This window comes from Punica granatum, chromosome 1 (assembly GCF_007655135.1).
Source record: "Punica granatum isolate Tunisia-2019 chromosome 1, ASM765513v2, whole genome shotgun sequence".
Lineage (NCBI taxonomy): Eukaryota > Viridiplantae > Streptophyta > Magnoliopsida > Myrtales > Lythraceae > Punica > Punica granatum.
Window position 1 is genome coordinate 48,523,767 of NC_045127.1, and position 25,835 is coordinate 48,549,601.

Consider the following 25,835-nt stretch of genomic DNA (forward strand, 5'->3'; position numbering starts at 1 on the left):
GTTTACTTGTACCAAAATACCGTCGAGAGTTGGAAAAAGGAAATTCAGAGGCAAATGACCGTACACCAGCCACCAACTTTATAGCGTACTTAATACATGACATTTTACTTTTGCGAGAAAAATGACATAATACTTGGAAAGATGGCTCGTAAAATCGAACGAGCCAGATGGAAAATGGAGTTATGGATTGTTTGAGGTCGATGTAGAGAGCTTTACATCCGCTCCCTCATTCTCTCCTCTCTGGTCAGTTTGGATGTTCCTTCTGAAGATCTTCTCGTTCTTCTCCCCTCGTGATGTTCGAAAGTCTCATCCTCCAACTCGTCCAAGGCCATGAAACCTGAACTCTTCCCATGCCTGTTCTTGAACTTATCTTTATGAACATGGTGGAGATAGTAATAGTAATCCGGGTCCCGATCCATATGTCCCTGTTCTCTGTGATGGTGCCTTCTTTTCTCATTCTTGTGGTGCCTCCCTTCCCTGTGATGACGCTTATTGTGGTGAGTATGATGTCCGTGAGGCCCGTGCCCATGTCTATGAGCATGAGAGATTCTCGTTCCCTGACTGTTGTCTTCAAAATGATCTTCCCACCAGTCGTAAAGTGGGTCGAAGAAACCCTTTTGATGTAGAAGCCACAGCAGCACTAGAACTGTCACCCAATGGGATCGTCTTCATGTTAAAGACTCTGTTGCCTTCCCCAGAGAGAAAATTGTTGAGGCAACTACATTTTGGGAAGGAGTTTGATTACCTGTTGGAAAAGTCGCGAGAAGCAGTCCGAACAATAGCACCCAGCTCATGCATATGTACTGTATGTGGCAGCTGAAGTCGAAAAAACCAGAGCACTCACGTCTGCTTAGGGATGGGAAGATTAAAAATCAATGTAATCTATCAACTTAAGATGATAAACGATCTTACATTATAACAAGATACAGCAAAAAGGATGAAATGGCAGCATGATAAGAAAGAACGATTTTCACGACCTGCAACTTTTCCCCGTGATGAAGCCAATCACAGCCTCCCATATTCTGTTCCATAACTTCTTTATGGAATCGAAGAAACCAACACTGGTCTTCGGTGGTTGAAAAGCAGTAATCTGCACAAGCAATGCTGTTAGTGCATGTTATTCAACTGCATAATGTCAATCCCTTGGATATACAGCGAGGAAATTCAGCATCCGAGTCTCGAGAGGTTCAATCAGAATGGCTAACTTGTATACAAAGCACTCCTGTCATGAAATGACTTATTCATGTTCTTTTCTATGCATTGAATTCTACCTAAACTATTATTTTCTTTTCCTTAAAATATGGTGGAGTGAATTAAAGAAAACTGGCTTCTCTCTGTGATGCATCTGTTTCCGAACGTAGAGTTCAAGTAACTTCACAACTAATAAATAAACTTCAGAAGTTTCTTGACCATTGATACCCGTATGTTGTGTTTCATTTAGGACAACCTTTCCTCATACTGAGATTAAGGTATGATCAGAACACAAATAAAGAACATAAAGCACAATCTTTCGAGAAAAATCAAACCTGTGTTCCGTTATCAAGGACAGTGGCAGTGGTACTGAACTGGCATTCAGCTCTATCGACCTCACTGAAATCAGAGTCCTTAAGTATAGCTGCATTTAAAGCAATATTGATGTGGACATTCATATGAGTCCCAGTTATTCTCTTGTGCTCTGCAGTCCCAATATATCGAACTAAAAAGGTTAAATTGGTTACCTGCACATACATACTTTGCTGCTTGGTCCGTTGTAGGGTGCAGTTTAAACGATCTAGTCAGAACTTCGTTGGGCTTCATTATGAAAAATTGTTCCTGAAACATTGAAAACAAGATATCCTTTAGTTATAAAACACGAGACAGGTGGCATAGACAAGAAATGGAAGAAGCATCACCTCCGTTAGGGTGATCCCTTTCGAGCAATCAAACTGCCATGAAACCATTAGAAATGATGTCAGGTTCAGCAGATGCCTACAATATAAGACCTTCGGAAGAAAAAGAAGGGTTCATCCGATATAGTGTCCTCACAAAGCTAATCAACTTCCCCTAGAGATGCTCAAGTAATTGAGAAACGATTAATGTACTCAATTCGCTTTAGTGCAGTCCAAAGCAAACTATAGCATTGTAAAAAAGATGTTTTTTTCTTATTGACGTACCACTAAGCTATAGGATGCTTCCACTTTGCCAACGTTCTGAATCGTGACTGTAGCGACTCCAAATTGGCTGAGGGCTTCGAAGGTCGGGATGGTGACACTTAGTATTTTCCCAGGGCTCCTATCATAAAGGATAGATATAAAACAACGGTGAATTACAAATAAGATATAAAGCAACATCGAGAAGTAAAGATCTTGCAATTTACACGTACCAGTTAGGACGTGAAGAAAGTCCACTGAAACAAGTTACTGGTAGTGAAAAACGATGGTGTTAATGAACTGACCTTTGATAAACATATTCGATATCATCAGCACTTAACTCAATCAAGAGGTTCGTGTTCAGGACTTCGGTGACTCCTATAGAAAAGGAATGGGTCCCAGCATTCTGCACCATATCAAGATTGCCGTTCAGAATCCAAATGGATAGACATCATTGTAAACCTTAAAGTATAGGAACATAACTGGATGCTGATTTATCCTTTCAAGCCTTCCTTCAACTCCATATAACGGCAACTGATTTCTCCTCACTCGGTTCTGATCAGCCTGCAAGAAATCGGATAAATTGTCGTAATTTTCAAACAATCATATGCAAAAAGCTCTTCGCTTTTCAAGATACAAAAGAGAACAACTGACATCCCAGAAATTCGACAGCTGATTGTGCAAGCAACTCCAGAAAGGTGAAGCACAGAAATTTGGCTGCCCGTTAAAAGCCTCATAACCAACGCCTATTTTGTTGCATTCAAGGCCGTCTAAGGTAAACCTGACCCTCTCAAGCAGCATCCACATCGAAAAGTTTGCCCCGAGATTTTGTGGTTGCCCTGGAGCCGCCTTTCGAAAGAGGAAAATCATCTCGGCAACAACAGAAAACATTATTAGAATTACAACTCTTCAATACTTAATCCGAATATGGCCAAGAGAGATAAACCAACATGTTCATTTTTAAGGTTTCCAACCATAAAAAAAACATGTAAAAACATTGTAAGTTTATCAACTATACCTGTCTTGGGATGACAAGGTAGAAATCCTCAAATGATGGAATATTCGTATAACCGGCAAAATCTCCAATAAGGTTCACCCTTAGGAAATTGTCGTTAGAAGTCGCAGTTCTATTCTCAGGACCCACCACAACCTCCTGTGACAATGAGAGAGCGAGGGAGGAGGTGAGGTGAAAGTTACAATAAACTGTGTAAAGCCATTTCTGTTGCACTTCGGACAGAGAAAAATGAAACCCACCGAGACTCTGTTTCCTGTTTTCACTTCTACCCGAACACTGAATCCAAGCGATCTTTGTCCAATACCGAATACATGGAACCTGAAAAGACGAAAAGAAATGTTGTTATGAAAGAGCTTCATGCAACCATAAGGCTGATAAAACCTGGACATTTTCAGGAAAACGGTTTCACAGAACAGGAAAGAAAGAGATACTAGCAGCAGTTCGGTACTCTTTTATTTTCTAAGCCGATTCCAGTTTCCAACATTTTCATTCATATTATTCTTTATCACTGCATTAGAGTCATGCAAACATTAATTTAACTCAATGTCGGGACCAGATATTACCCTGAAACGGACACATAAAATTAAAACTTTTGGATTGTCCCTCTAGCATACCAGTCACCTGGAAATCTGAGGCAATGGGCAGTATTAGCCTTTCCCTTGAGCATCTTATCAACTGATCAACAAAGAAAGTAATGATTCAAGCCAAAGGAACAAAAATTAATAACTGCCACGAAAAGATATATGCGTAAACCATATTTTTTGAGGTGGCCAATCTATTAGATGCGTAAACCATAGTTTTTGAGGTGGCCAATCTATTTAGATGCACTTACAGACATTTCCACATGATGATGGAACTCGTCTTCGTGGTCCACAGGGACAGCAAATTGGCTATGACAAAGCATGAGAAGTGGAATTCAATTGAAATTCCATCAGAACAATGAAGTACTAATATGGAGCGAAAGCAAAACGAAAGGGAGAATCATATGGCAGTTCACGAGCAAGGAACCAAGTTGAAAGGAAAAAGTACATGAGGAAGAAAGATGGAGTGGACACCTGAGTATGCTCGATAATGTGACCATCTTCATCTCGCAACCTGCGGAAGGATTGAAAAATTATTCATAACAGATCTTTATCAAGTAAATGGATTCTTGACATCAGAAATACTGAAGGAGGTAATGAACTGTTCTACCAGACATCCATTACTGGAGAATAAGTCTTAACAGAAATCTAAAAATACAAGTAAAGAAGCAGTGTCTTGCTGGTATTCTCTGTTATGGGAGTTTAAGCTGATAAGTGGGCATGAGATAACCTCTCACATATCTTCACGACTTTTGCATCGGCGTCAGGCTCACATTTCCTTGTCTTGACAAAGTACTCTTGGGGCTTAAAAGGAACATCCTAGCAGAACATCAATACAAAAACTCAGCAAGTGGCTCAGTAAGTCAAGGAACACAAACAGTTAAAAACTTCAGAACTCCACTTTTATCAGGAATTGTGTCTTCTAAAGCTCAATGATCTCACCTCACCTCTTATTAGACCATAATTTTGCCAAAATAAGTGCAACAATATCATCAGGTCGAGAGAGAATAAATAAACATGCAATATAAAATTTCCCGTGGAGTGAGTGATTGGCACTAGTTCAATTACTAAAGAGCAAGCACAGTTTTCTTACTCTGATGTAGGTAAGCTCGTAAAGGGCATAAGCAGAAGACTTATTGATTGTTAGCACTGGTGGAACTCGCAGAGTTTGCATCTTGCTAGACGAGTTCTCTTCCGCCTCCACTATTTCTGCAACAAGGGACGCCTCCCCTCCGCTCTGTGATAACCCATTCAAAATGAACAATCCGTGAAACATTTGCAAGATGATTTTATCCGATGTAGAGGAAATAAAAGGAACAAATATTATGACACAAAAATCGGCAAGATCGCAGAAATCTTATTCTAAACAAAGCCCTCTTTCCACTGAAGGAAATCAACCCAACTCGATTCGATCTGTGATCATGTACACACATGCATAAAAATGTAATTGTCATGTTGCACTTGCTCGATCATGCAAGCACCATTAGCGTATATCATCTATCTCTTCGATCATCAACAGTAAATGCATACTCTGCTGAAGATGATTCATTCCCAAAAGTTTACTAGTACTTGACAAGACACAGATCGGTGGAAGGAAATGGGAGAGGGACCGTTCCTTACCGAACCACTGGGGACGGCCAAGTTGAGAACTATCTTTCTGGTGCAGTTGAGGCTATCAGATTCAGAAGTCTTCTCGCACTTGTCAAGCTTCGATTTCGAGAGTATCTGAGTCCCGGTCACGCTCATCCGCTCGCTTGTAAAACAGAGAAAGCAGAAGAGAAGCAGCGTTGCTCTTGCAATCCAACGCTCCATTTCAGGGGAAAATATATGAAGGTGAGGTCGCCAACTTCGACAGGGAACCGCTGCAAGTAGGTGCAGTTGGGAGAGCGAAGGAGAAGGCAGTTATGTTTTGCTTTGTTTTCTTGGCGGGTGTCCTTTTTTGAAACGAAAACAGAAAAATCCCCCTAATCTCGGACAATAATATGAGAATACTAGTGAACGGCGCACCCGCGCTAAGCTCGGCACAAAAAAAAAAAAAAGGTGCATTAGAGTACGGCATATCTTAAAGGTAGGAATTTATATTTAGATGAAACATGAATCCTAATTTAAGTGACAATGCAAGTGATGGCTATGTTAACAGATGGAAGCGAAAATATTCATATGTATTAAAATATTTTCTATGTAGTTCAATATTTTTTTGTATGTTAATATTTATCAGTATGGACAGTTGCATCGATAAAACAAAGTTTTACTTACTGAGATAGTCGAACTGTCAAAGTCTCTCCACTCGATCCCCAGAGAGTGCGCCTGTGCAGAGAAAGTTCGGATGAGATAAACGGGAGGGAATCGAAGTCCTCGGTCGACTCTGTGTGCAAGGGAATCGAACCTGTGCATAGAATGTTTGAAATAGAGTAGAAAGGAATGGGAAGGAATCGACGTATTTGCTCGACTCAAAGAGGCGCACCTGTTTGCTCTTATGCCGAAAGGTCCACCAAATAAACTTAGGTTCAGTTTCCGTCAAGAATTAAACTGTCAGCCTGACTCGAGAGACCCGGCCCCCTGTATTTTGCTTCAAAACAATTAGAATGGGGAGAAAACGTAGGAATAAACTCTACAATCATTATGAACGGGTTGCATCAGCAAAACAAACTCACTGAGGTAGTCCTACTGTGCAGACAAAGTTCGAATGAGAGAAATGTGAGGGAATCGAAGTCCTTGGCCGAGACTCCAACTGCAAAGTAATCAAACCTGTGCACAGAACATTTGAAATACGGTAGACGGAGAGAATATTCGTAGAGGGAATCAAAGTCTTTGCTCAACTCAACAAAGAGGTGCACCTGTTTGCTCTTATCAGGAAGGTCCAAGTGCAACTATCGAACTTAGGTTCAGTTTGCGTGAGGATTAAATTGTCCACTTGACTCGAGATAGCCCGCCTCCCGGTATTTTTGTTTCCAAACGAATTAAAATGGGGAAAAAAAACGTAAATATAAATTCTACAATCAGTATGGACAGTTGCATCAGTACGTAAACCAAAGTTTCACTCACTAAGGTAGTCGAACTGTCGAAGTTCACTCAATCCCGAGAGACCGCATCCGTGGGCAAAGAAAGTTTGAATGAGAGAAAGGCAAGGGAACCTGTGCATAGAACGTTTCAAACAGAGTAGACAAAAAGAGAATTCAGTGAGGGAATCGATCGAAGTCTTTGCTCGTCTAAAAAAGGCGCACCCATTTGCACTTTGCTCTACTCCAAAAGAACGGCCCACCTATATATCGAACTGCCCGCTTTACTACTCGAGAGAGCCTGTCTTGTAGGTGAATGAGCCCCGCAGATAATGACTGATGAGAGAAGAGCAAGATCGAGAAGCCGAGATCGAAAAGCAATGGTATTATTGAGTTCACGAATCGCTGGTTGTCGGAGTCGAAATCTCCAATCGACTCTGAGAGGGTGCAACCATGGACCGAGAGTTCGCTTATGCAATGGAATATCAAAGACATTGAGAAATGCATGGGTGGCAGTTATGCGGGAAGGAAGAGCGGAAGCATTAGGCAAACTGCCCTCTTTAAAATTACCGAACTGTACATATTTGAGGAGGTGCTTCCAGTGTGCATTCATTTATTTATTTATTCTAATTTCAGAGTTACCGAAATTTTATTTTATTTTTTTGTACATAGTTTATAATTTTCCTTTCTCAATCAATAAACGATAGTTTCTGAATATAAGGAAAAAAAATCAAAAAACAAAGAATGTCTTTCTCAAGTGGCTTTGTCTGGTTTTCTAATAAAAATTTTTAGTCTCCTCAACTCAACTCTATTTTTTCCAAATTCAACACTATAATTATTACTGTACTGTCTTTTTCTCCATTTAATAACAATTTCTCGCTCATACTTTTTCTAAACCATTTTTATAATCAATTTTTTAATGATAAACTCTCTGTCTACTTTCACATCTATATATATATTCTCATCCATTCACATATTTGTTAATATTTGCAATCATTACACAAAATCAAGTTAAGTTGGATTATGATCCGATTGGAAAACCAAACGTAAGCAATGCTCTAATATAGTAACTAGGCATTTGATTTTGTAATTTCACTTCATTATTACTAATATTTTGACAGTTCATTTGATAGTCTCCGTACTATCGAAGAATTAATCCGGCGGGTTAAATTGTTTCAATGCACAATCTGACAATTACATTCGTACAAATGTTAATTACCATGATCAAACGTAATTATTACATTAGACCAGGAGAATTTCTACAAATACATTCGGGCAATGGTATCGTTCTTGAAGATTCACTCACTGATTGCAATTTATTAAATTTATTTAGTCCCTCGGTTCCTCGGAAATTTCAGTGTCCTTTACGGTTTCTCGATTTCTCCGGCAGCTCGTTGTCCTTACTTCCACTTTATCTACAAAAGAATTTAGTAACCAAATGAATGTAGAAGGAAAAATTGTGAAACAATGGAAGAAGAATGTGAACAGGCGTCCGATAGCAACAGTACTGCACTTGCAATAGAATAAAAGGTCCGAGCCAACACAGAGAGATAAAAAAAATTGTTGAAACAAAGATGGGAAACGAACTGCTGACTCGCTTTCAAGAGAGAGATGCGAGGTGAATTGAATTCATTGTGTATAGAACATCTTAATGGTAGAGTAGAGAGAGTGAGAAATCGGTGACCGAATCATAGTGGTTGCTCGATTGAAAGAGGCGCACCTGTTTCCTCGACTTGAGATACTTCCCATACGCAAGCACTCCGAGCACTGGCAGTGTATGGTCTTGGACTTCTTCGAAGCCGCACGGCACAGTTTCTGGAATGGAAACTCACTTTGATGCTTACAGGCACAGCTCTAGAATTTTGGTTTCTGCAAAAACAAAGATGAAGAGAAAACATGGAGAAAGAGGTAAGTTTCGTGAAACTGCCCACGTTACTTAAACACACAGGATGAAAGGAATAGTTTAAATGGTAATTTTGTGAAGGTAAATTTGGAAATACGAAAGTGAGACAAAGTGGCCCTTTTCAGCCATTACTAAAAGTGTTACACACAGTCAATTTTTTATCAAACCTTTTCTAGGCCGCAAGCTGCGTATACGTCCACTCTCTAGGCAGCCGAGTCCTTTTCTGTAGGATGGCAGGGTCAGGTTGTAGCCCGCAAAACAGTTAAGGAATGGCAACTCATGGGTTGGAAACAACCTTCACCCGGTTGGATCAAATTGAACACGGATGGAGCCTCGAAAGGGAATCCGAGTCCAGCAGGAGCGGGAGGAGTCCTTCGCAAGGAGGATGGTGTATGGATAGTAGGTTTTGCGCGATATGTTGGGATTGCCACGGCAGCAGTGGCAGAGCTATGGGGAGTGCTCTCAGGACTGGAGCTGGCATGGGAGCTCGGCTATCGGCATGTACTATTGGAAGTTGACTCTTTATTAGTCACTCGCCTCATCTCTGGTAGTGGGTCGAGAGCACCACAATTGAGAACCATAGTTCGAGCGATTCATTCATGGCTCGAGCGTGACTGGCAGGTCGAAGTCAGTCATCAGTACCGATAAGGAAACTCTGTAGCGGATTGGATGGCACGATGGTCGCTTAGCCTAGCCTTGGGGTTACACATTCGACACACTCCATTGCCGGAAGTTAGAGCTTTACTTTCTGGAGATATTGTTGAGGTTGTCTTACCCCGTCTTTGTTCGATTTAGTTATTTTGTATGTTTGCTTTCCGTTTGTACTCGCGCTCCACCCCTTTCAACAAAAAAAAGAAAAAAGTGCTACACACGGAACGTTAAATAATTATATGAATGAATATACGCAGCAAATTGAAATTCGATTTAACAAAATTTTTGACACCTAGATTCACAATTATCTTGAATTTATTAGAGTACTAAATAGATAATTCAAGTTTAAGAAAGAGAGAAGGAAAAAGCCCTCCAAAAATTAGGAAAAGAAGGACGGGACGGTTTCATCGTTTGATTTGAAGGCCAGTTTTTTTTTTCCTCTCCAAGGTGAAGATATTGCAGTTGACATTAAAAGAGAGAGAGAGAGAAGTGGGTGAGTGGATAGGAAGTTACTTAAGTGAAATTATTAATTTGTCCTAAATTTAGCGGTTATAATTAATTAAATGCAACGAATCATGGATACCGGAAAGTGATAGTGACACGAAAAGCCTCACCTCTGCTTTATATTTTAGTATAGAAGTATAGACCTATCAGTATAGACAATAGTAGAGGTCTCCTGGTCTAACCCCCATTTTCTTGCCAAAAGGCCAGTTTGGCCCAGCCACTTGCTTTTTCCCTTTTGTTTTTTATTTTTTTGTAGCGAAATGAATAGGTCCATATCGAAAATGTCGAGCTATGAAAAAGCCGAGTCTGGTAGGTTCGGTTTTTCGGCTATTAAATCAGGATGGTTCAAGAAACCAAATGGCGCGCCGCCATTGTACGTAGCTACTATAAACGGGGAATGTGATTAATACCTACGTAACACATATGCAGATACTGGTTCATAATCAAAGGTGAAATCGCATTTAAGTAGCAGTACCTATAATAAACTTTTCTAATCTAGACATATATATATTACACCAGAAAGGGTAAAAAGGAAAAACTATCACGATGTGTGTATTTCAATGTAAGCTATACTGTCACGCATCACATTTCCATTTAGAAGTAGGGACACAAATCAAATAGTGGCACCAGCTGCAATGTTTGTTTCCATCCTTTCCTTTGAACAGCATCACCAATCCGATCGTAAGCCTGTAATTCATGTTCCGGTAAGGAGATCAGTATAAATGTTGTCGGACATTGATTAATGCTTAATCGATTGCTTTACAGCTTCATCAGAATCTTACCCGCCTATCAGTAAAATGAGGGCCACTAGCCACAGAATGTACTGGTAGGGCCTGTTCTTGGACATGATACGGTTACGGGCGGTTCCGTGCCCTCTCTCAGACCAATTGTAATGAGGTTGAATGAGCAGAATGAAGCCGAGGAAAAAGCCCATTGCAAACCCTCCGATGTTGCTGAAGTTGCCCACGTGGGGTAGGATCCCGAGGGCGGCATTGATGGCCCCGACGACTGCTAGCGTGAAGACAGCTGCTATCTGCAAAGAAAATAGTTGAGGCGTTTCTCTGGATTTCTTCCGTGTCTTATTGTTCAAATGGAATTGAACAATTCAGATGGTTTGGCTTTTAAATTTAGGTGAGGATAAAGCATTGCCTTGTTGGTGTAGATGCTGCAGTTAATGAGGAGCTCAGCTAGCATAGCCCCGAGAAGGCCGAAGAGAGGGGCTGAGCCACCAACAGACGCATTGCCCTGAAGGAATATGCAGGTAAGAACGCTGCCTCCGAATCCCGACAAGACATAGATTATCCCCACTCTCACTGCATAAATATTACCAAATGTGGAGAAAGTAGAAATAAGTTCCTGTCAAGTTTGATGTATTATCGGAATGAAGATTTTGCAGTGACAAGCACTTGCTTGATGATTTTTTTCATTTTTCTTGGCATTGGGCAGTCCGTCTTTCCAAGAACTTAATGAGAAATGTATTCCTTTCCTAGTTTCTCGCTGTTTCTCAGATACTCACTCCAACACAGCAGTCTTAATTGGCATCGGACAGACAGATTTTCCCTGGCTCATTTATTAGCAGTTATCGCAAGCCTAGCCATGTCCGTTCTAAAGACTGGAAAACATTCGACTGTAGCATGGCATGGTGTCTTCATGGAGAATTCAACAGCAGGAAAGGAATAAGCCAAAGAAGACATACAAAAACTGAATTGCTGTTCGAGGCGAATCCCGATGAAGATGACGCTCAACAGGTTGACAAACAGGTGAATGAGACCAGCATGCAACCAGATAGCGGAAAACAGTCTCCAAGCTTGCCCGCCGTGTACTACCCTCCACCAGTGCAGTGCCCCTACCTTGATCAACCTACAGATACCCAGATAAAGTTTCAGCCAAGAAACTAAATACGAAACGACTTCCGGATGAAGTTTTTCAAGTGTTTCTTCAGAAGTAAGAAGAGATTATGTTATGAGAACAAATTCAGCAGAGATCAAAGTAGAAAAGAATCCGAATCCGATGGCTTGAAAACAGGATGAATAAAAACCGGTGCAGGCACGGTGAAAGATAAAACAGAGGAACTTCAGAATTTACGTGGCAGTTGAGGGGCCGAGGAGAGGGTTCTCCTTCCACGGCTGAAAGGAAAGCCGCCCGAGGAACCTCGCCACGCAGCGATGACGCTGCGCGAATATGGAGCCCCCATCATAGTTCTTGGGGCAATTGTTCTCGAACATAACGATGACGAAGAAGACGATCTCAGCCACCACAACCATCGGGACCAGCCACACGGTCCTCCGCTTGTCAGAGCTGTCCTTACAGTAGACATAAGGATAGTTTGGATACACATGTGGATATGGAGAATTATTGGCCGTTGCTGCCGCAGCAGGCGGCGACTGGACTTTGGCCTCGGGATCGTGGTTCGACATTTATCGGTTTAAGTTCCCCTTCTTCCTCTTCTCCCCCTCCTCCTTGAATGAAGCTGCTTTCTTGTGAAGATGAAGAACTCAAGTATTTGCGATGGGATGGAGTTGGAATTATGCAGATGGAGATGGGGAAAGGAAGAAGGACAATTGGAAGGGATGTAGGAGTTGAAGAGGGAAGTTTGTGGGAAGAGGGCCTGCATGATTTATCGTTGACTCAGCATATATTAACAAAATAAAAGTAATATTCAAAGGTGCCAATTGTTGTTTGTGTTTGCATCTCATGTTGGAGAATTTTCTCCGTGGAATTATATATTGTGAAGTGTACGTATGGAATTCACTTGACTTGATGACCGGGGTAAGGTTCTTATTGGAGCCAACGCCTGTCGTTTTTTTTTTTTTAATAAGTGATGAATTCTCTTAACCAAAGAGAGAATGTACATAGTACACTTATCCGAAGAGAACCATTAAAGAAAACTGTTTACATCAAAATCAAAATTAAAAACTCCTAACGGCTAAAGAGAATCTAAGCTTAGATTCTAAATTCGTAATAGAACGGACTCTTAAGTAATCTCTTGCATAATGGAGGAAACAATGTTGTATTTTCGCTGAAAAACACGAGCATTTCTTTCCCGTCATATTTGATAAACATAGCAGGTCCAGCATAAACGCAACAGAATAGAATCAAACTTCCAGCCTTTAAAGTGACAGACCCACTCCACTTTAGATGCCCAATTCTTACCAAATTCTTAACATGTTTGTGAACACCAAACCTACTTAGAACACTCTTCCAAACTACAAAATTCGCATTCTTGAGCCACTACTGTAAGCCCCATACTAGTAGTCTCTCTTTTGTAGTAAGCCTCTCTTCAAAGAGAGCCAACAAATAAAAGAGGCCCTTAGAATGTTCCATGGGAGCCATATTGCTTACTCCATTGAACCTTTGCTTTTTTTGTTCGGGGCTGCTCCCAAGCTAAGGTAGAAGTAAACTATCCAGATCTAGATTCAGTCCAAACAATACTATCTTGCTGCTGTAACTGAAGAGCGAACATTAGTAACTTCAATTCCTCGGCTTGGACGTCGGATGTCTAGACCACTCCCATCCACCAGACTTTAGAACAGAATTTACCTTCAAATTTTTTCCAATAGTTGGCAAGCATAAAAATCTCCTAGAACAATAATCCGAAAGAGGGATGTCAAATAGCCATGGATCATGCCAAAAGAAAATACTCTCACCTGAACTCATACTATACCTGATAAACGGTTTTATTAAAGGTCGCAGCTGCAATATCTTGTTGTCATTGATATGTAAATGCGTCATGTTTTGCAGGAATTTTCCTAGAAGGCTAGAGCCATGCTAGCTCTCTATAATCTTCGTCCAATACGAGTCAAGGGACCCATCAGTTCAGTCGACTGTTGCCAAATAATCCTCGGTAAATCAGAAAAAGAGAAATGGAACATAGAGATACAACTGTTCTTCGACAAGCAGAGTAGCAGACAGAGATACAAACGAGAGATTAGATACAAAACTGTACGCTGGATAAATGGGACACTTCTGAGTCTTCCATTGATTCTTCCGTCACTGCAATGACCCAACTAATGCCCTTTTTTTAATTTTTAGCTGACATTTTCTATTCTTGAAATTTACTTTTCAATTGATTCATAATCTTGCAAAAGTTTCAAAAGAAATTAAAAAAAAAAAAAAGGGTATCCTTATGACGCAAGAAACCGTGTGCTTTGACTTGGTCTAATTAAGAAGCTTGCATATATGAACTGTGAGCATGGGAAACGCCATCGTATGACAAGAACAGAGTTATTTCACCCTCTGCTGCTAGTAACAAACGACACAGACTCTAAGTTTGATTTTAGAATCATGATTTTGATTTTAACTCAACACACTACACAACAAAAATACACGTTTCCCAAGTCAAATTTATAATCTCATCTCATTTGACCTTTTCCACAATCAAAATCAAAATCAAAATCAAACTTACATTAACTCTAAAATCAAACGCACCATAAATAAACCTCATGGTCACATCCCTCACGAGAAATCATTTCTAAAACCAACCCTGCATACTGAATTTTTGCAAGACAGTAACAAATGAAGATAATCTTCTTTTATCTACTTCCAGGCCAAGTCAACTAATACCTTGTACAAAGTCATAAGCAACCCATTTCACCAGCAACCGGTTTTAAAATGATAAGACCAGCAAGTTGATGGAGATGTATCAAAAAATTGTTGCAGCTATAAACTGGACTAATTTTTTCCCACTAGCTTAGATTATCTTTGTATGACCATACAAGGATAGTGATCCCAATGCAAATTAGTCAAGACTTACTCTTCTGGTTCTCCTTTAACCAATCAGGCAGCACTAAGCTATGAACAGCAGCATATTGAACGTAATTGGGTATATTTCACTAAAAGGATAAAGTTGGCAAAAGTAATACTCCACCTCAAACTGAAATTCGAATAAAACCTTGATGATGTAATGACATCTGCCGTATGTTTCATTTGATGAGAACATACAATTGAAAACAAAATTTCAATAGGTGATACTGTCAAATGAAAAGATGGAAAGTCACGAGCAGAATCTATCTCTTTCCACCACCACCTCCAAGCTTGGGGCCCTTCGGAGCACCGCCCTTGGGCATGTTCCCCTTGGACTGTGTCTTCTGGGTCTTGCCCATCAACTCTGCCTTCTTCGCCTTCTTTTCGTCCTTTGTCTTCTTGATCCTCTCCTTGATTTCCCTGCAAATGAAGGATTCACATACAAAGCAATTTTAGTCGTCAGGTATAAAAAACACAATTTATAAAAGAGGGGATTAGTTCTTAAAGTTGACCTACCGAAGAGCAGCCTCACGAGCAGCGTCTCGGACTTCTGGCTTCTCAGTCCTCCTCTTCTGAATCACTTCTAGGGTAGCACCGACAATAGACCTTGAGTATGGCTTCTTGGTTGATCGGCGCTTCTTCTTCACAGCCTCAGCAGAAATGTCCTGACAACAATAGATACCCTCCTTGCATCAGTTTAAAAGCCCACAAAAAAGATCCACTTTAACTTTAAGTCTAAGATGAACGACAAGAGCTCTCAAATCGAAAAAATTACCTTCTTATGTTGCTTCCTGTACATAGCCGTCCAGGTAAGCTTGGAGGGCTTCAGGCGGTTGTGGAAGTACCTCTTGCATTTGGAGTTAGCAAAGAGGAAAACCTAATTGACACGAGGAAAGCCGTGCTGTCAAAATTAAGAAGCTATGCTAGATTCAACAGAAATCCTACAGTAAACTGCAGAAAATCCCCCACCTGGGAATCAGAACGCACGAATCTGATGCCTTTGCCCGGGTATATCTTGGCACCGCTGAAGCGGCAAAGCTCAGTCCTGCAATCAACTTATCACGGTTAAACAAGACGGCATTCTAATTGAATCCAACTCCATTAGCACATACAACACTGAAGCAATAAAATTTCGTTCAAGCAATTGCAATACATTATTACCAATTTCAATCCCACATTGAATCGATAAATAATAAATGTTGCTCTCTAGAATCTACAAGTAGGCTGCAGACTGCAGAGCACCTCCCCGCATTATGTTTCCACTTTCCATTGTCATTGACATGAAACCAGAAAGATGGAGAATTTTAAGGAAAAGACAGAGCCCCAGTAATCAGATCCAACAGTCTTAAGACATGCATTGAAGCTCGACACGAGTGAACAAGTTCAAAAATTGGGACTTGCTATTGCTCATGCATTGCCATCTCCAATGCCCAGTAAAGGTTCTTGGCGTTAAGGCAGGACATTCAAATGGTTAAGGGTCAGACAACATCCTCGGATATCCCAAAAAAGAAAAGAACCATCACTCGAATAACATCGGAGATGCTTAAAGAGCTGCTGAAGCAAACTAGTATGGACAATGAACAAGTCTCCAGATGAGCAACAGCGAGCTCATTGCGCCATCAGTTTAACAATCCGGAAGCATAATGATAAGCTAAAATGAGCAGACATTGGGAAGCAGAGGCGTACTTGAGGACCATCGCGGCTGTGGCTGGCGGTGGCGCCGATTGCTTCTACTTCTTGCTCTTCTTCTCCGGCCCCGCCAGTCCGAGGAAACCCTAGCTCCAACCGCCAACTTTTAAACCGTGTTATTATCTAAGCGAGCTCTTTGCATCCGGACGACGCCGTTTCACCTATAGTTTGGTACCTCTTCCTTATTTGGGCCTGGGCCTTACGATTGGCTGCGCGGCCCAGATTGATTGAGGTAGGAGTCCTGGACCATTGGATGGGAATCAAGGATTTAAATCACGGTCGCGGATCGCGTAACAGTCGTTTCGTAGTTATAACGGTTTTGGACAATCGCGGTATTATATAACAGTATCGCGGATAGAAATTTTATTAAGTATTCAAAAATGATGGAAATAAGATTCAACTTCACTGTATCATCAACGGCATCAAATATAACCATATTACTCCTCCTTTGCTCTCTCTAATTTAATTCCATAGATCATATTTTTTCACTCCATAGCCAATAATTATACCGTTTCCTCAATTGATCTCCCACAGAAAAGTGCAATATCGGTCAAAAATATTAAATAACGGACGTACCAACCGTTACGGCCGATATTTTGCCTGTTACAGCTGTTACATAACGGTGTAACGGCCATTACGAGCAAGAAAACAAAACAGACCGATATATATCGGTATCGTTACATATCGGCTGTTACAGACCGAGATTTAATACCTTGATGAGAACAGCCCTCCTATATACTCTACGAATTTGCATCCAAATAAGATCCCGCCCAAGGAATGGAGGGCATCACTTCCTCAGATCCCGCCCCGGGAATGGAGGGTTTTATGGATTGACCTCGAATGAGAGAAGGTGGCTGTCAGTAAATTTGCCTATTTTGGTATGGCATAAGCAACACCTTGCAGAACAACGTCAATGGAAGTTAGTTACTAGGGGACTAGGTAAATAATGAGACACATGGTCATTCTATCATCGAGAGAGTTCGCGATTGGTAAATACCGTATGCAGCGAAGTTCGGTTTGACATTTGGAAGAACTCAATTTCCACGAGAGCAACTCCTTAGACATTACATTCAACACAAAGCAAGGTCTACCATCCGAATGACGAGTGCATTTCAAAATCATGCCAAGTCATGTGACTAAAGCTTGCATTGCATAACATCAAAAATTGCTCCATAGCTTTACATGAGCCTCCAGAGCAATGCCAATACATACCAGTCCTAACTTTTTGCATAACTAACCATCAAAAGTACGCTGATTCCTGTCAAAAGTAGAAAATCCAATTTGCAGAATGTTAAAGTTCAACCAGCGTGTGCTCATGCTGCTTTCGCTGTCTCACGAACCAGCGCTAATTTGGCTAGTAGGCCGCATAACTGAAGATAAGACCCAACACCGTCACAGATTCTCATATGGGCAAAACCAGTTTCCTGCAATCAAGACAAATATGAGCTTAAGCAGCAGGAGGACTGTTAAGCAACTAATACTTGATAATTCTCTAACAAAGGCATACCTTCATAAATTCCAATTTTAGATACTCAGCCATATCGTAGTTTTTAATGATACGGAAAAGGGTTGTGATTATGTCAGTGGGAGAATAGCCGAGATCATAAAGCTGCTTCAAACCAGCACAAGCATCATCGAACTTCCCCTCCAGTACCTGACGAACCATATTCTTGACATGCAGCGGATGCGGTTGGTCGCAGACCTGGAAAAACCAACATATACATCATTCGAGACGGAAGCTACACCTTCTCAAGGCAGCTGTGATTTTCGCTAGAACTGTTTATTACCTTGAAAACATTCTCTTGGTTTACAAACCGGAACCCACTGTAGGTAGCTTGCAAATTGTTTAGGGCCTGCCTCATGTCACCATCAGCAGTGAAAATGATAGCTTCAAGGCCTTCAGGGACATAAGGTACCTTCAATGATTACAAAAACGAATCAATTATAAAATGAATGCCCCCCCTGCTCCACTGCAATAATTCAAAAGATGATTATTTCTCCAGCTATTATTCAATATGAACTATGGACAGTGATGCATCATAATTTTCTATCGTATTCCATTGCATTCCCTTGTCATTTTGTCATACCAAAAGGGCCATGATCCATGAAAAAGCAGAAGCATGATTATTTCCAGCAAGGCAAATGTCTGAGAGCAGCTACGAGCATTATGAGATAGCAAAAGGGTTTTGGGAGGAGCAATGTCTATATTTCGATGACGTTAAAGCTCCTTTCACCTTTCCTTTGGATACAATAAAGAGAAGAAGAGTTGACACTTCTACATTATACTCAAGCTGCTTTCGACAAAACAGGCTAAACTAGACAAAATAAGGTGAAGTTTAGAAGCTCAGAAGTGGCATGAGCACAAACAGTCAGTCTGGATAGGCTCAGAAGCTCAGAAGTACCTTTTCTGCTTCCAAAACCACCATTAGACGCCCAAGTATCTCTTGGTCAGACAGTCTTGAAAATCGAACGAGGGCACATCTACTCTGGATAGGCTCGATAATCTTAGAGGATGTATTGCAAGCAAGGGCAAAGCGAGTGGAATTTGAATATATTTCCATAGTACGCCTCAAAGCCTGTTGTGCTCCAGAAGTCATACTAAATTCGGCCAAAAAACAGCCAAAGAATTAGAAATGTAGCATCCAAATGGAACCCAGAGCATTGACACAAAGTAAGGTATCAAAGGAACTGGAATATAAACAATTGTCTCTAACCAGAGCATATTTGACAAAAGAGTGAACATGTTGCTTCAATTGTCAACTAAATTAACAACATCACTCATATGGTGAAAATCTCCTTTTCATATGTACCTGTCCGCTTCATCCAAAATCACAATTTTGTGCCGTCCAGGTGGAAGAGTTACTTTCTTCTGGGCAAACATTTTGATTTTGTTCCTCACAACATCTATTCCCCTAAACAGAGAATAGGGACATGTTCAATAAACAACATCAATTTGAAGACTTGCAGGTAATTCAATCCCGTACAAGTAGTACCTGTCATCCGACGCATTCAGTTCTAAAACTCCCTCCCTATAATTTGGTCCCAAAAGTTCATGCGCAAGGGCCAGTATACTCGTCGTCTTCCCCGTTCCAGGAGGACCCTGAACGTATACGAAAATAAGATCATTCATAATGATAAAGTGAGCATCATAGACGTTTTTTATGTGCATATCGACAACTCTTTAGGCTTAAAATTGCATTAGCACACCAGTTTCAGTTTCAAGTTCTTGTATTTCAGTACCCCTCATCTCATTATCAATTACCAAAAATCACAATATAGAATGAAATTACATTGAGGATAGTGCAGAAAAGGTGTGCTTGACATCGTTAGAGCACTTTTCAATCCGCTTCGATGTCTTCCTACGGTTAATTGATCCAAGGATTACAGCAAAATGCACAGAAAATGGAGCGATAAAAGCCATGAATATGAGCAAAAGGAGCTCAATAGAGCCTCAGATTTGCAGTAGCAAAATCAAGATGCGAAGTTGATGCAGTTAAAAGAGCAGGAGACTCAGATAGATTACGGATAGTATGAGATTCGGCATGTTGCCGTCGCGAGCGATGACTTGGAGCCTCGAGACGGCGTCTTCGTTGCCGACGATGTCGACGACCTTGCTGGGTCTGTACTTCTCCACCCAAGGCATGTCGTAGCCGCCGCCGCCGCCGGACGCAGAAGATGAAGCCATTTCTGATGGTTGCTTTGCTTTGCTCCGCTCCGCTGCTCCGGACGGAAACCCTCTCTCTCTCTCTCTCTCTCTCTCTCTCTATCCCTCTCTCTCGATTTGGAGGGAAATCGTCAGTGTATCTCTCTCTCCCGCGAAGGGAAAAATGTGGTTTATTGGTATTTTGCCCCCAATCTTTGGACTCAGTTGCAAGGGACCCCCAATCTTTAAAATATTTGCACACTTTCCCCTATTAAAGTCACTCTTTCTTTTACAGCTTAAAAGGACTTAAAAGAGAAAAAAAAATGGTGGCAAGAATGTTGCAGCATCTATTCTAAGCTTAGAGAGATGAGCTAAATAGAAACTGTGACAATTTCTCGTGGTTATAAGGCTCTATAAAGGTGTGCTTTGAAATTAGAATAAGAGAGGTAATACACGTAATTTTTCTTCTTCTTCAATTTTCTTTGTAATTGTCTTGCCCTTTCTTGATTTTTCATTTTTTTTTTCTAATTTTCAATTCATTGTTGGTCCTTTTTGTCCTTTAAAATTGCAGATGAGATGCATGCGATTTACTTTGACGGAAAAAGTGGTTATAAAATAGATCGAGCGTGTATTATGCTTATCTTTCAATAATAGGTCGAGCACAATATGCAAATTTCCTCTATGGCAAAAATAACTCTCATGACACTTGACTTCTATTATTTTCAGATTTTCCCCAAGAGTTTCCGATGTATCACATCGAGCTACACAAAATCCAAGGCCAACCAATAATAAGAACCGAATAGTTATTAGGTCGATCAACTCATCCTGGATCGTGTCATTGAAGGCACTCACCAAAGTACAATTTTATTCTCATTGGCTAGTAACATCGGTAAATACCATAATCATGCAACTATCATCATCTTCTGATCCAATCATATTATCACGCTTTATCATTTATCCTATTCTAATTCTAATTATATGATTTACAAGATTTTACATTCCAAAATTTTACAATAAAAAATAAGAACATTACCAAAAAAAAAAACAACTCATACTTAAAGACCTAGCCAACTCGAGTTCACTAGCCTTGGCCAACTCAAGCCATGGGCTCGCCAGTGGCACCCCAACTCCGATGAGCCCTTCTCTTGCAAATCTATTCATTTTTAATTTAAAAATTATTTATGGTAATTATTTTCATACATGCTTATGATGTATTTGTCTTTTGATAATTGGTGTAACCCGATTCACCATCTATTTCAAGGTCCAACCAAATAAATAATTTGAGTTAGAATTTGAATTCTGATCTCTCCAATTTCAATTCCAATCTAATTCTAATCCCCTTAATTCTCATCACAAGAACCACCAAATGATCCACAAGTTATACATTCTATCAAAATCTGCATTTTCTTATATTGTCTGATGCTCTTGGTTCACCAAGGACGAGACAGGATCCGCGAGTTCACTCCGAGCTCCAAGAACATGAGTTCCGTTAACAAGACCGACTATTTGAAGAAGAAAATGCAATTGGTCGAACCATCCGACCAATCCGATCCGAGTACGGGTGATCCGATCCATTAACCAAACCCACCGTAGGCTTGTGGGAGGGACACACGCGACGCCACAAGATCAAGCATAGAATAATCTTTTAAAAAAATATTAAAAGAGAAAAATAAATTAAATAATTAAATAAATATTATTGAAAATTTTGAAAGGCGAGACGTTATCCCTTCTGCTGCTTCCTTTCCAATCCATTGATATCTTCACCGCACCGGACTTTCTACAATCAAGCAAATCCCTAATTAATCACAGCATTTCCGCTAATCCAATCCCTAATCCCTGGGCTTCAATAGGACTTCCGGATTTACACCCCAAAAAAAAAAAATCCCTAATCCCTTTCCATTTAACGTTCATCTCCTTCTGCTTCCCCATCCCCCAATGGATTAAACCCCCGATCGAGCTCAGCAGCTCAACCCCCTTCGGCTCCGCATCCGTCATCGAATCCAATCGAATCAATCCTCAAGTCCCGAGAAGATGTCTTCGCCACGATCCTCCGACGACGTCACCGCCGTCGACCAGACGCCGCTCCTCTCCGCCTCCCGGACCCCGGAGGACCCCAACCCCAGCAACCGCCGCTCGATCCGCCGAGGCCAGAGCCTCCGCGAGGCGGCTCGCTTCCTGCGACGCGCCAGCAGCCGTCGCATGATGCGCGAGCCCTCGATGCTCGTCCGCGAGGCCGCCGCCGAGCAGCTCGAGGAGAGGCAGAGCGACTGGGCCTACTCGAGGCCCGTGGTGGTCCTCGACGTCCTCTGGAACTTCGCGTTCGTCGCGGTGGCTGCCTCGGTCGTGGTGCTGAGCCGCGAGGAGAAGCCGACTATGCCCCTCAGGGTTTGGATCGTGGGCTACGCTATGCAGTGTGTCCTGCATATGGTCTGTGTGCTGACTGAGTACAGGAAGCGGCAGCATCGGATGCGTCAGCAGCACAGACGCCCGAACTCGCCGCGGACTCCTCCGTCTTCTGATGAGCAGAATTCGAGCTCCCGAGTTGATTCCGGGGAGTATGTGTCTCTGTCGCAGCTCAATGAGGAAGGCACCAGGTACTGGTAAAACTTCTGAAGCATTTCCAGGTTTCGGCACAATCTTTTCGTGGTTTGAGATCTCTGTGGTGTTTTGTTAATCAAATGCGGTAACCTTCCGAAGTGTTGCACTGAGAGTGATAAGATCAGTCTGGAGCTGATTTTTACTTCAATGCGGAACTGAACGTGCGTGCAATGAACACTGCAAGAACATTAATAGCCTAGCATGTAATGATTGATATATTACGTGGAATAGCTTACTTGATTTTGCACAATCACTTATCCATAAGGTCAAGCAATTATTGATGCTATCCATTGTTATCATTTCAGCAGTGTGACAAAGCACCTGGAATCAGCAAATACAATGTTTTCATTCATTTGGTGGATCATAGGCTTCTACTGGGTGTCTGCCGGTGGCCAAGCTTTGGCTCATGACTCCCCTCAGCTTTACTGGTTTGTGCTTATACTAGCTATGCGAAGGGAATATAATTATGGCAGCATAAGGGAAAAATATCTTACAGATTTGAATGCTTTCTGCAGGCTTTGCATCATCTTCTTGGGATTCGATGTGTTCTTTGTTGTCTTTTGCGTTGCTCTGGCTTGTGTCATTGGTATTGCTGTGTGCTGCTGCCTTCCATGTATCATTGCCATTTTATATGCTGTGACAGACCAGGTATATTTTGTAAACTTCCCCCTTTTGTAGCTGGTATCTGCCACTGATGAGAAAGGAAAAACGTATTGTATCGTGGCTCTGAAGTAGCTTTTTCTCACAAGTTTATTTTTATTTTAGGACAAAACATGACATTGAGTTAGTAAGAGTTACGACTATTACTCTTATCTCTTTAATGTATTTGCAGAATGTTTTCACTGTATTCAAAGTTTCAAAGCTTTTCAAATATCTGTTCTCGGTATCTATGCAAAATGCAAACAAGTATTGATGCATCCTTTTGGTTATAAGAGGCTATCATGTTACTATAAATCTGATATGTAAAAAAAAAAAACTTCTCGAGCAGTAGGTAGAGCAATAATTTTTTAAACATCTCAATTTAGTTCAAGAAGTTGCCTTTAGAACTTGCGTCAAATAGATATTATGTGGTTTCAGGGCAACCAGTACGGGTATGTCTATGAGATTAAATTATTATCATTATTATTATTTTCTTTTTTTTCTGAGAAAGAGTATCTTCAGACCTCATCATGAGGCAACAACAGGGCTCCCTTAAAGTTTGGTCACAATTCCTCTGCAGGGAGAACTTCAGGACGTGGAGTTGTGCTATGTAGCTCAGACTATATTTTGATGTAATCTAATTTTCGGTAGTGTCCTTGTTGGCTGTACATCAACGCAGGAAGGAGCATCCAAAGAGGACATAGATCAGCTTCCAAAGTTCAAATTCCGAAGTTCTGGCAATATCGAGAAGGATTCTTCTGACCTGCAGAGATCTCGTAGCGGTATTATGATCGAATGTGGCAACAGGGAAACGCCCACTGAGCGCTACTTGTCACACGAGGATGCAGTGCGTAATCTGAACCCTTCATGCCTTCAATTAAGGGTGCACTTGTTTTGTGGAAATCTTTTTGTTAGACTAGTTTACCTTCCGCCCCCCGCTCAATGAGGGAAAAGTATTTACTTAAAGATAGTGTATTTTCATATCTTTGGCTCAGCATTTGCAGTAACCGAAATATGTTATCTGGTATTTTGACAAAAATAGAAAAACGTGGTAATTTTTACAAAATCTAAGGCCATCATAAGTCCTCTGCCCCTTAATTTCACTGCAAATGAGGAAGTCAGCAACTTAGTCATTTAGCTCGCCAAGACGGAGGCTGGTTTGTGCTGGTTAAACCAGACTGAGTGGTCAGCAGCTGCTGCTACCAAGGCATTTGGGAGATGATAGTGGCTGTTATTTGGACAACCACCTATCACCCAAAGGTGACGATTGCCTTTGGTGTGTGCAGTCTGCAGAGTAGGACTTTAAGAAAACAACTTGTGGAATTGAGAACCATCAAGCAGTTTCCTGAAACTAATATTGAGTTTCCATCATTGCCAAAATCATTTTCCACAGATCGTGAATGGAACAATCACTTGAAACTTTAATAGTAGAGAGAAATATAGGACAAGTAAGAAATAATTTTCCTTATGTTGTAACCTTTAATTTGTTTTTGGCTATTCAGAAATCTTTTTCCTCTCCCTGGAGCTTCAAAAGACTCCGAGCTTTCATCTTGTTTGTTTTTCCATGACTAAGTTAATTCTTCATGATGCACTGCGCTTTTTCTTGTCTCAACAACTTCAGCGTTAGTAACTCTATTCGAAATGGATGTGCCGTGTGCTAATTTAAGATCATGGTAATTGTAGGAGTGTTGCATATGCCTGTCTCCGTACGAGGACGGAGTCGAGCTGAGGGAACTCCCCTGTCGCCACCATTTTCACTGCACCTGTGTAGACAAGTGGCTCCACATGAATGCAACATGTCCTCTCTGCAAGTACAACATCCTCAAGACCACCAGCCATGGCCAGGAAGACGTGTAGGACTCTCGAATGAAATCATACGCAGTCAATTTTTCTGGTCTGTGAGAGCTTATGTAAATTCTCGGCAGGTCAACAGACTAGTTGCGCGTGCCTCCGATGACTTTTTCTTTTCTTTTTTTTGGTTGCTGGTGTATGTATTGTGTTACCCCTAGATGCTTCTTCTAGTATATCTCTTATGATCCTCAGATGAGTCGTGGGCCTGTCCACTACTACCCGAGTGGCCCTTGCTTGCTTGCTTTTTTCCACAACATTTATTGTTGTCAAGTGATGATGTGCTTTAGTGTAAGCTGTCCGTTGAGGGGCTTTTCTATGTCGAACATTTGGATCATCGGGCTCCAGGCTCTTCCCCTTGTAGTATTCACCCTCTGGCCGACCTTATGAGCTTCGATGAATATGATAGTTTTGGAGATAAGATTTCTTTGTTGCTTCTATATTCTGATACTTTCTCTCTTCCGCGTGTTGGTATTAGGGCCTCTCACTGTTTGACCTAACCCATACAAGGTTTTAAGTAACGGGTCCAAAGGCGCATGGAGGGATGCAACTTTCTCTTCTTCAACTCGAGCTTGATGGATATGGTGGGATTGTCATATATTCCACTTAGCCTCACCATTGCGTCTCTGTCCTTTCTCCTATAGCTTCATGCTACGAAAGCCCGAGTTAACTGGATCAGATGGCAATATGGAAGCTTCGAGTCGGGATGACGGCTCGTCGAACAGCTTCGAGAGATAATGTAAAATACGTTGTGGTATGGTCAAGAGCATGAGAAGGATCAAGATCAGAGCAAACGCCATCCGTTCATTCGGTGGCCTTTTGGTAGGTTTGGGTTGATAAATTTGATGGCTATGAAGTCTACATGTGCGGCTCCTCCTGTGTGCGTTCACACT

The 25,835-nt window shown here is 41.3% G+C and overlaps 5 protein-coding genes across 8 annotated transcripts; 1 reads left to right on the forward strand and 4 right to left on the reverse strand.

Moving 5' to 3' along the window:
* Nucleotides 1-29: 29 nt before the first annotated feature.
* On the reverse strand, nucleotides 30-5,659 carry LOC116198333 (protein HAPLESS 2). Its single transcript, XM_031528596.1, has 18 exons — nucleotides 5,346-5,659; nucleotides 4,819-4,962; nucleotides 4,456-4,544; nucleotides 4,200-4,239; nucleotides 3,977-4,034; nucleotides 3,759-3,819; nucleotides 3,384-3,462; nucleotides 3,148-3,282; nucleotides 2,784-2,978; nucleotides 2,613-2,693; nucleotides 2,435-2,535; nucleotides 2,154-2,271; nucleotides 1,893-1,925; nucleotides 1,719-1,812; nucleotides 1,527-1,615; nucleotides 978-1,090; nucleotides 746-846; nucleotides 30-646 (listed from the first exon to the last, which is right to left on the reverse strand). Exons 1-18 carry the CDS (start codon nucleotides 5,535-5,537, stop codon nucleotides 213-215), a joined length of 2,157 nt encoding a protein of 718 aa, XP_031384456.1. The 5' UTR covers nucleotides 5,538-5,659; the 3' UTR covers nucleotides 30-212.
* Nucleotides 5,660-10,212: 4,553 nt separating this feature from the next.
* On the reverse strand, nucleotides 10,213-12,425 carry LOC116197955 (RHOMBOID-like protein 2). Its single transcript, XM_031528245.1, has 5 exons — nucleotides 11,868-12,425; nucleotides 11,479-11,642; nucleotides 10,932-11,095; nucleotides 10,565-10,815; nucleotides 10,213-10,469 (listed from the first exon to the last, which is right to left on the reverse strand). Exons 1-5 carry the CDS (start codon nucleotides 12,197-12,199, stop codon nucleotides 10,358-10,360), a joined length of 1,023 nt encoding a protein of 340 aa, XP_031384105.1. The 5' UTR covers nucleotides 12,200-12,425; the 3' UTR covers nucleotides 10,213-10,357.
* Nucleotides 12,426-14,590: 2,165 nt separating this feature from the next.
* Nucleotides 14,591-16,348, reverse strand: LOC116193792 (60S ribosomal protein L24-like). The gene is made up of 5 exons (XM_031522542.1): nucleotides 16,212-16,348; nucleotides 15,495-15,570; nucleotides 15,301-15,402; nucleotides 15,042-15,190; nucleotides 14,591-14,945 (listed from the first exon to the last, which is right to left on the reverse strand). Exons 1-5 carry the CDS (start codon nucleotides 16,220-16,222, stop codon nucleotides 14,789-14,791), a joined length of 495 nt encoding a protein of 164 aa, XP_031378402.1. The 5' UTR covers nucleotides 16,223-16,348; the 3' UTR covers nucleotides 14,591-14,788.
* A 904-nt stretch (nucleotides 16,349-17,252) lies between these two features.
* LOC116202424 (replication factor C subunit 2) lies at nucleotides 17,253-20,000 on the reverse strand. Its single transcript, XM_031534008.1, has 7 exons — nucleotides 19,738-20,000; nucleotides 19,208-19,314; nucleotides 19,025-19,126; nucleotides 18,617-18,812; nucleotides 18,002-18,130; nucleotides 17,722-17,916; nucleotides 17,253-17,638 (listed from the first exon to the last, which is right to left on the reverse strand). The coding sequence occupies exons 1-7, from the start codon at nucleotides 19,897-19,899 to the stop codon at nucleotides 17,528-17,530; spliced, it is 1,002 nt and encodes a 333-aa protein (XP_031389868.1). The 5' UTR covers nucleotides 19,900-20,000; the 3' UTR covers nucleotides 17,253-17,527.
* A 1,598-nt stretch (nucleotides 20,001-21,598) lies between these two features.
* Nucleotides 21,599-25,382, forward strand: LOC116214120 (E3 ubiquitin-protein ligase At1g12760-like). Of its 4 annotated transcripts, none has more exons than XM_031549433.1 (5): nucleotides 21,599-22,457; nucleotides 22,764-22,883; nucleotides 22,971-23,103; nucleotides 23,774-23,941; nucleotides 24,778-25,382. In XM_031549433.1, exons 1-5 carry the CDS (start codon nucleotides 21,889-21,891, stop codon nucleotides 24,949-24,951), a joined length of 1,164 nt encoding a protein of 387 aa, XP_031405293.1. In that variant the 5' UTR covers nucleotides 21,599-21,888; the 3' UTR covers nucleotides 24,952-25,382. The 4 variants fall into 4 exon arrangements, with proteins under 4 accessions (XP_031405293.1, XP_031405284.1, XP_031405311.1 ...); XM_031549424.1 differs by having other exon boundaries at nucleotides 21,600-22,457; nucleotides 22,761-22,883; XM_031549451.1 differs by having other exon boundaries at nucleotides 21,600-22,451.
* Nucleotides 25,383-25,835: the final 453 nt, after the last annotated feature.

What these genes read in the sequence shown, in the direction of transcription:
- LOC116197955 (XM_031528245.1), bottom strand. Translation starts at nt 12,199, where the DNA reads ATGTCGAACCACGATCCCGAGGCCAAAGTCCAGTCGCCGCCTGCTGCG. An exon ending in CGAACAGCAATTCAGTTTTT is followed by an intron (nt 11,096 to 11,478) that starts GTATGTCTTCTT and finishes ATATTTATGCAG; the next exon opens with TGAGAGTGGGGATAATCTAT. An exon ending in GCAGCATCTACACCAACAAG is followed by an intron (nt 10,816 to 10,931) that starts GCAATGCTTTAT and finishes TTTTCTTTGCAG; the next exon opens with ATAGCAGCTGTCTTCACGCT.
- LOC116193792 (XM_031522542.1), bottom strand. An exon ending in ACAGGAAGCAACATAAGAAG is followed by an intron (nt 15,191 to 15,300) that starts GTAATTTTTTCG and finishes TATTGTTGTCAG; the next exon opens with GACATTTCTGCTGAGGCTGT. An exon ending in GCTCGTGAGGCTGCTCTTCG is followed by an intron (nt 14,946 to 15,041) that starts GTAGGTCAACTT and finishes CTTCATTTGCAG; the next exon opens with GGAAATCAAGGAGAGGATCA.
- LOC116214120 (XM_031549424.1), top strand. Translation starts at nt 21,889, where the DNA reads ATGTCTTCGCCACGATCCTCCGACGACGTCACCGCCGTCGACCAGACG. An exon ending in GACTCCCCTCAGCTTTACTG is followed by an intron (nt 22,884 to 22,970) that starts GTTTGTGCTTAT and finishes TGCTTTCTGCAG; the next exon opens with GCTTTGCATCATCTTCTTGG. An exon ending in ACTTGTCACACGAGGATGCA is followed by an intron (nt 23,942 to 24,777) that starts GTGCGTAATCTG and finishes TGGTAATTGTAG; the next exon opens with GAGTGTTGCATATGCCTGTC.
- LOC116202424 (XM_031534008.1), bottom strand. Translation starts at nt 19,899, where the DNA reads ATGGCTTCATCTTCTGCGTCCGGCGGCGGCGGCGGCTACGACATGCCT. An exon ending in CTGAATGCGTCGGATGACAG is followed by an intron (nt 19,127 to 19,207) that starts GTACTACTTGTA and finishes TTCTCTGTTTAG; the next exon opens with GGGAATAGATGTTGTGAGGA. An exon ending in TGGTTTTGGAAGCAGAAAAG is followed by an intron (nt 18,131 to 18,616) that starts GTACTTCTGAGC and finishes TAATCATTGAAG; the next exon opens with GTACCTTATGTCCCTGAAGG.
- LOC116198333 (XM_031528596.1), bottom strand. Translation starts at nt 5,537, where the DNA reads ATGGAGCGTTGGATTGCAAGAGCAACGCTGCTTCTCTTCTGCTTTCTC. An exon ending in AGCTGTCGAATTTCTGGGAT is followed by an intron (nt 2,694 to 2,783) that starts GTCAGTTGTTCT and finishes GATTTCTTGCAG; the next exon opens with GCTGATCAGAACCGAGTGAG. An exon ending in ATCACGGGGAAAAGTTGCAG is followed by an intron (nt 847 to 977) that starts GTCGTGAAAATC and finishes ATCCCTAAGCAG; the next exon opens with ACGTGAGTGCTCTGGTTTTT.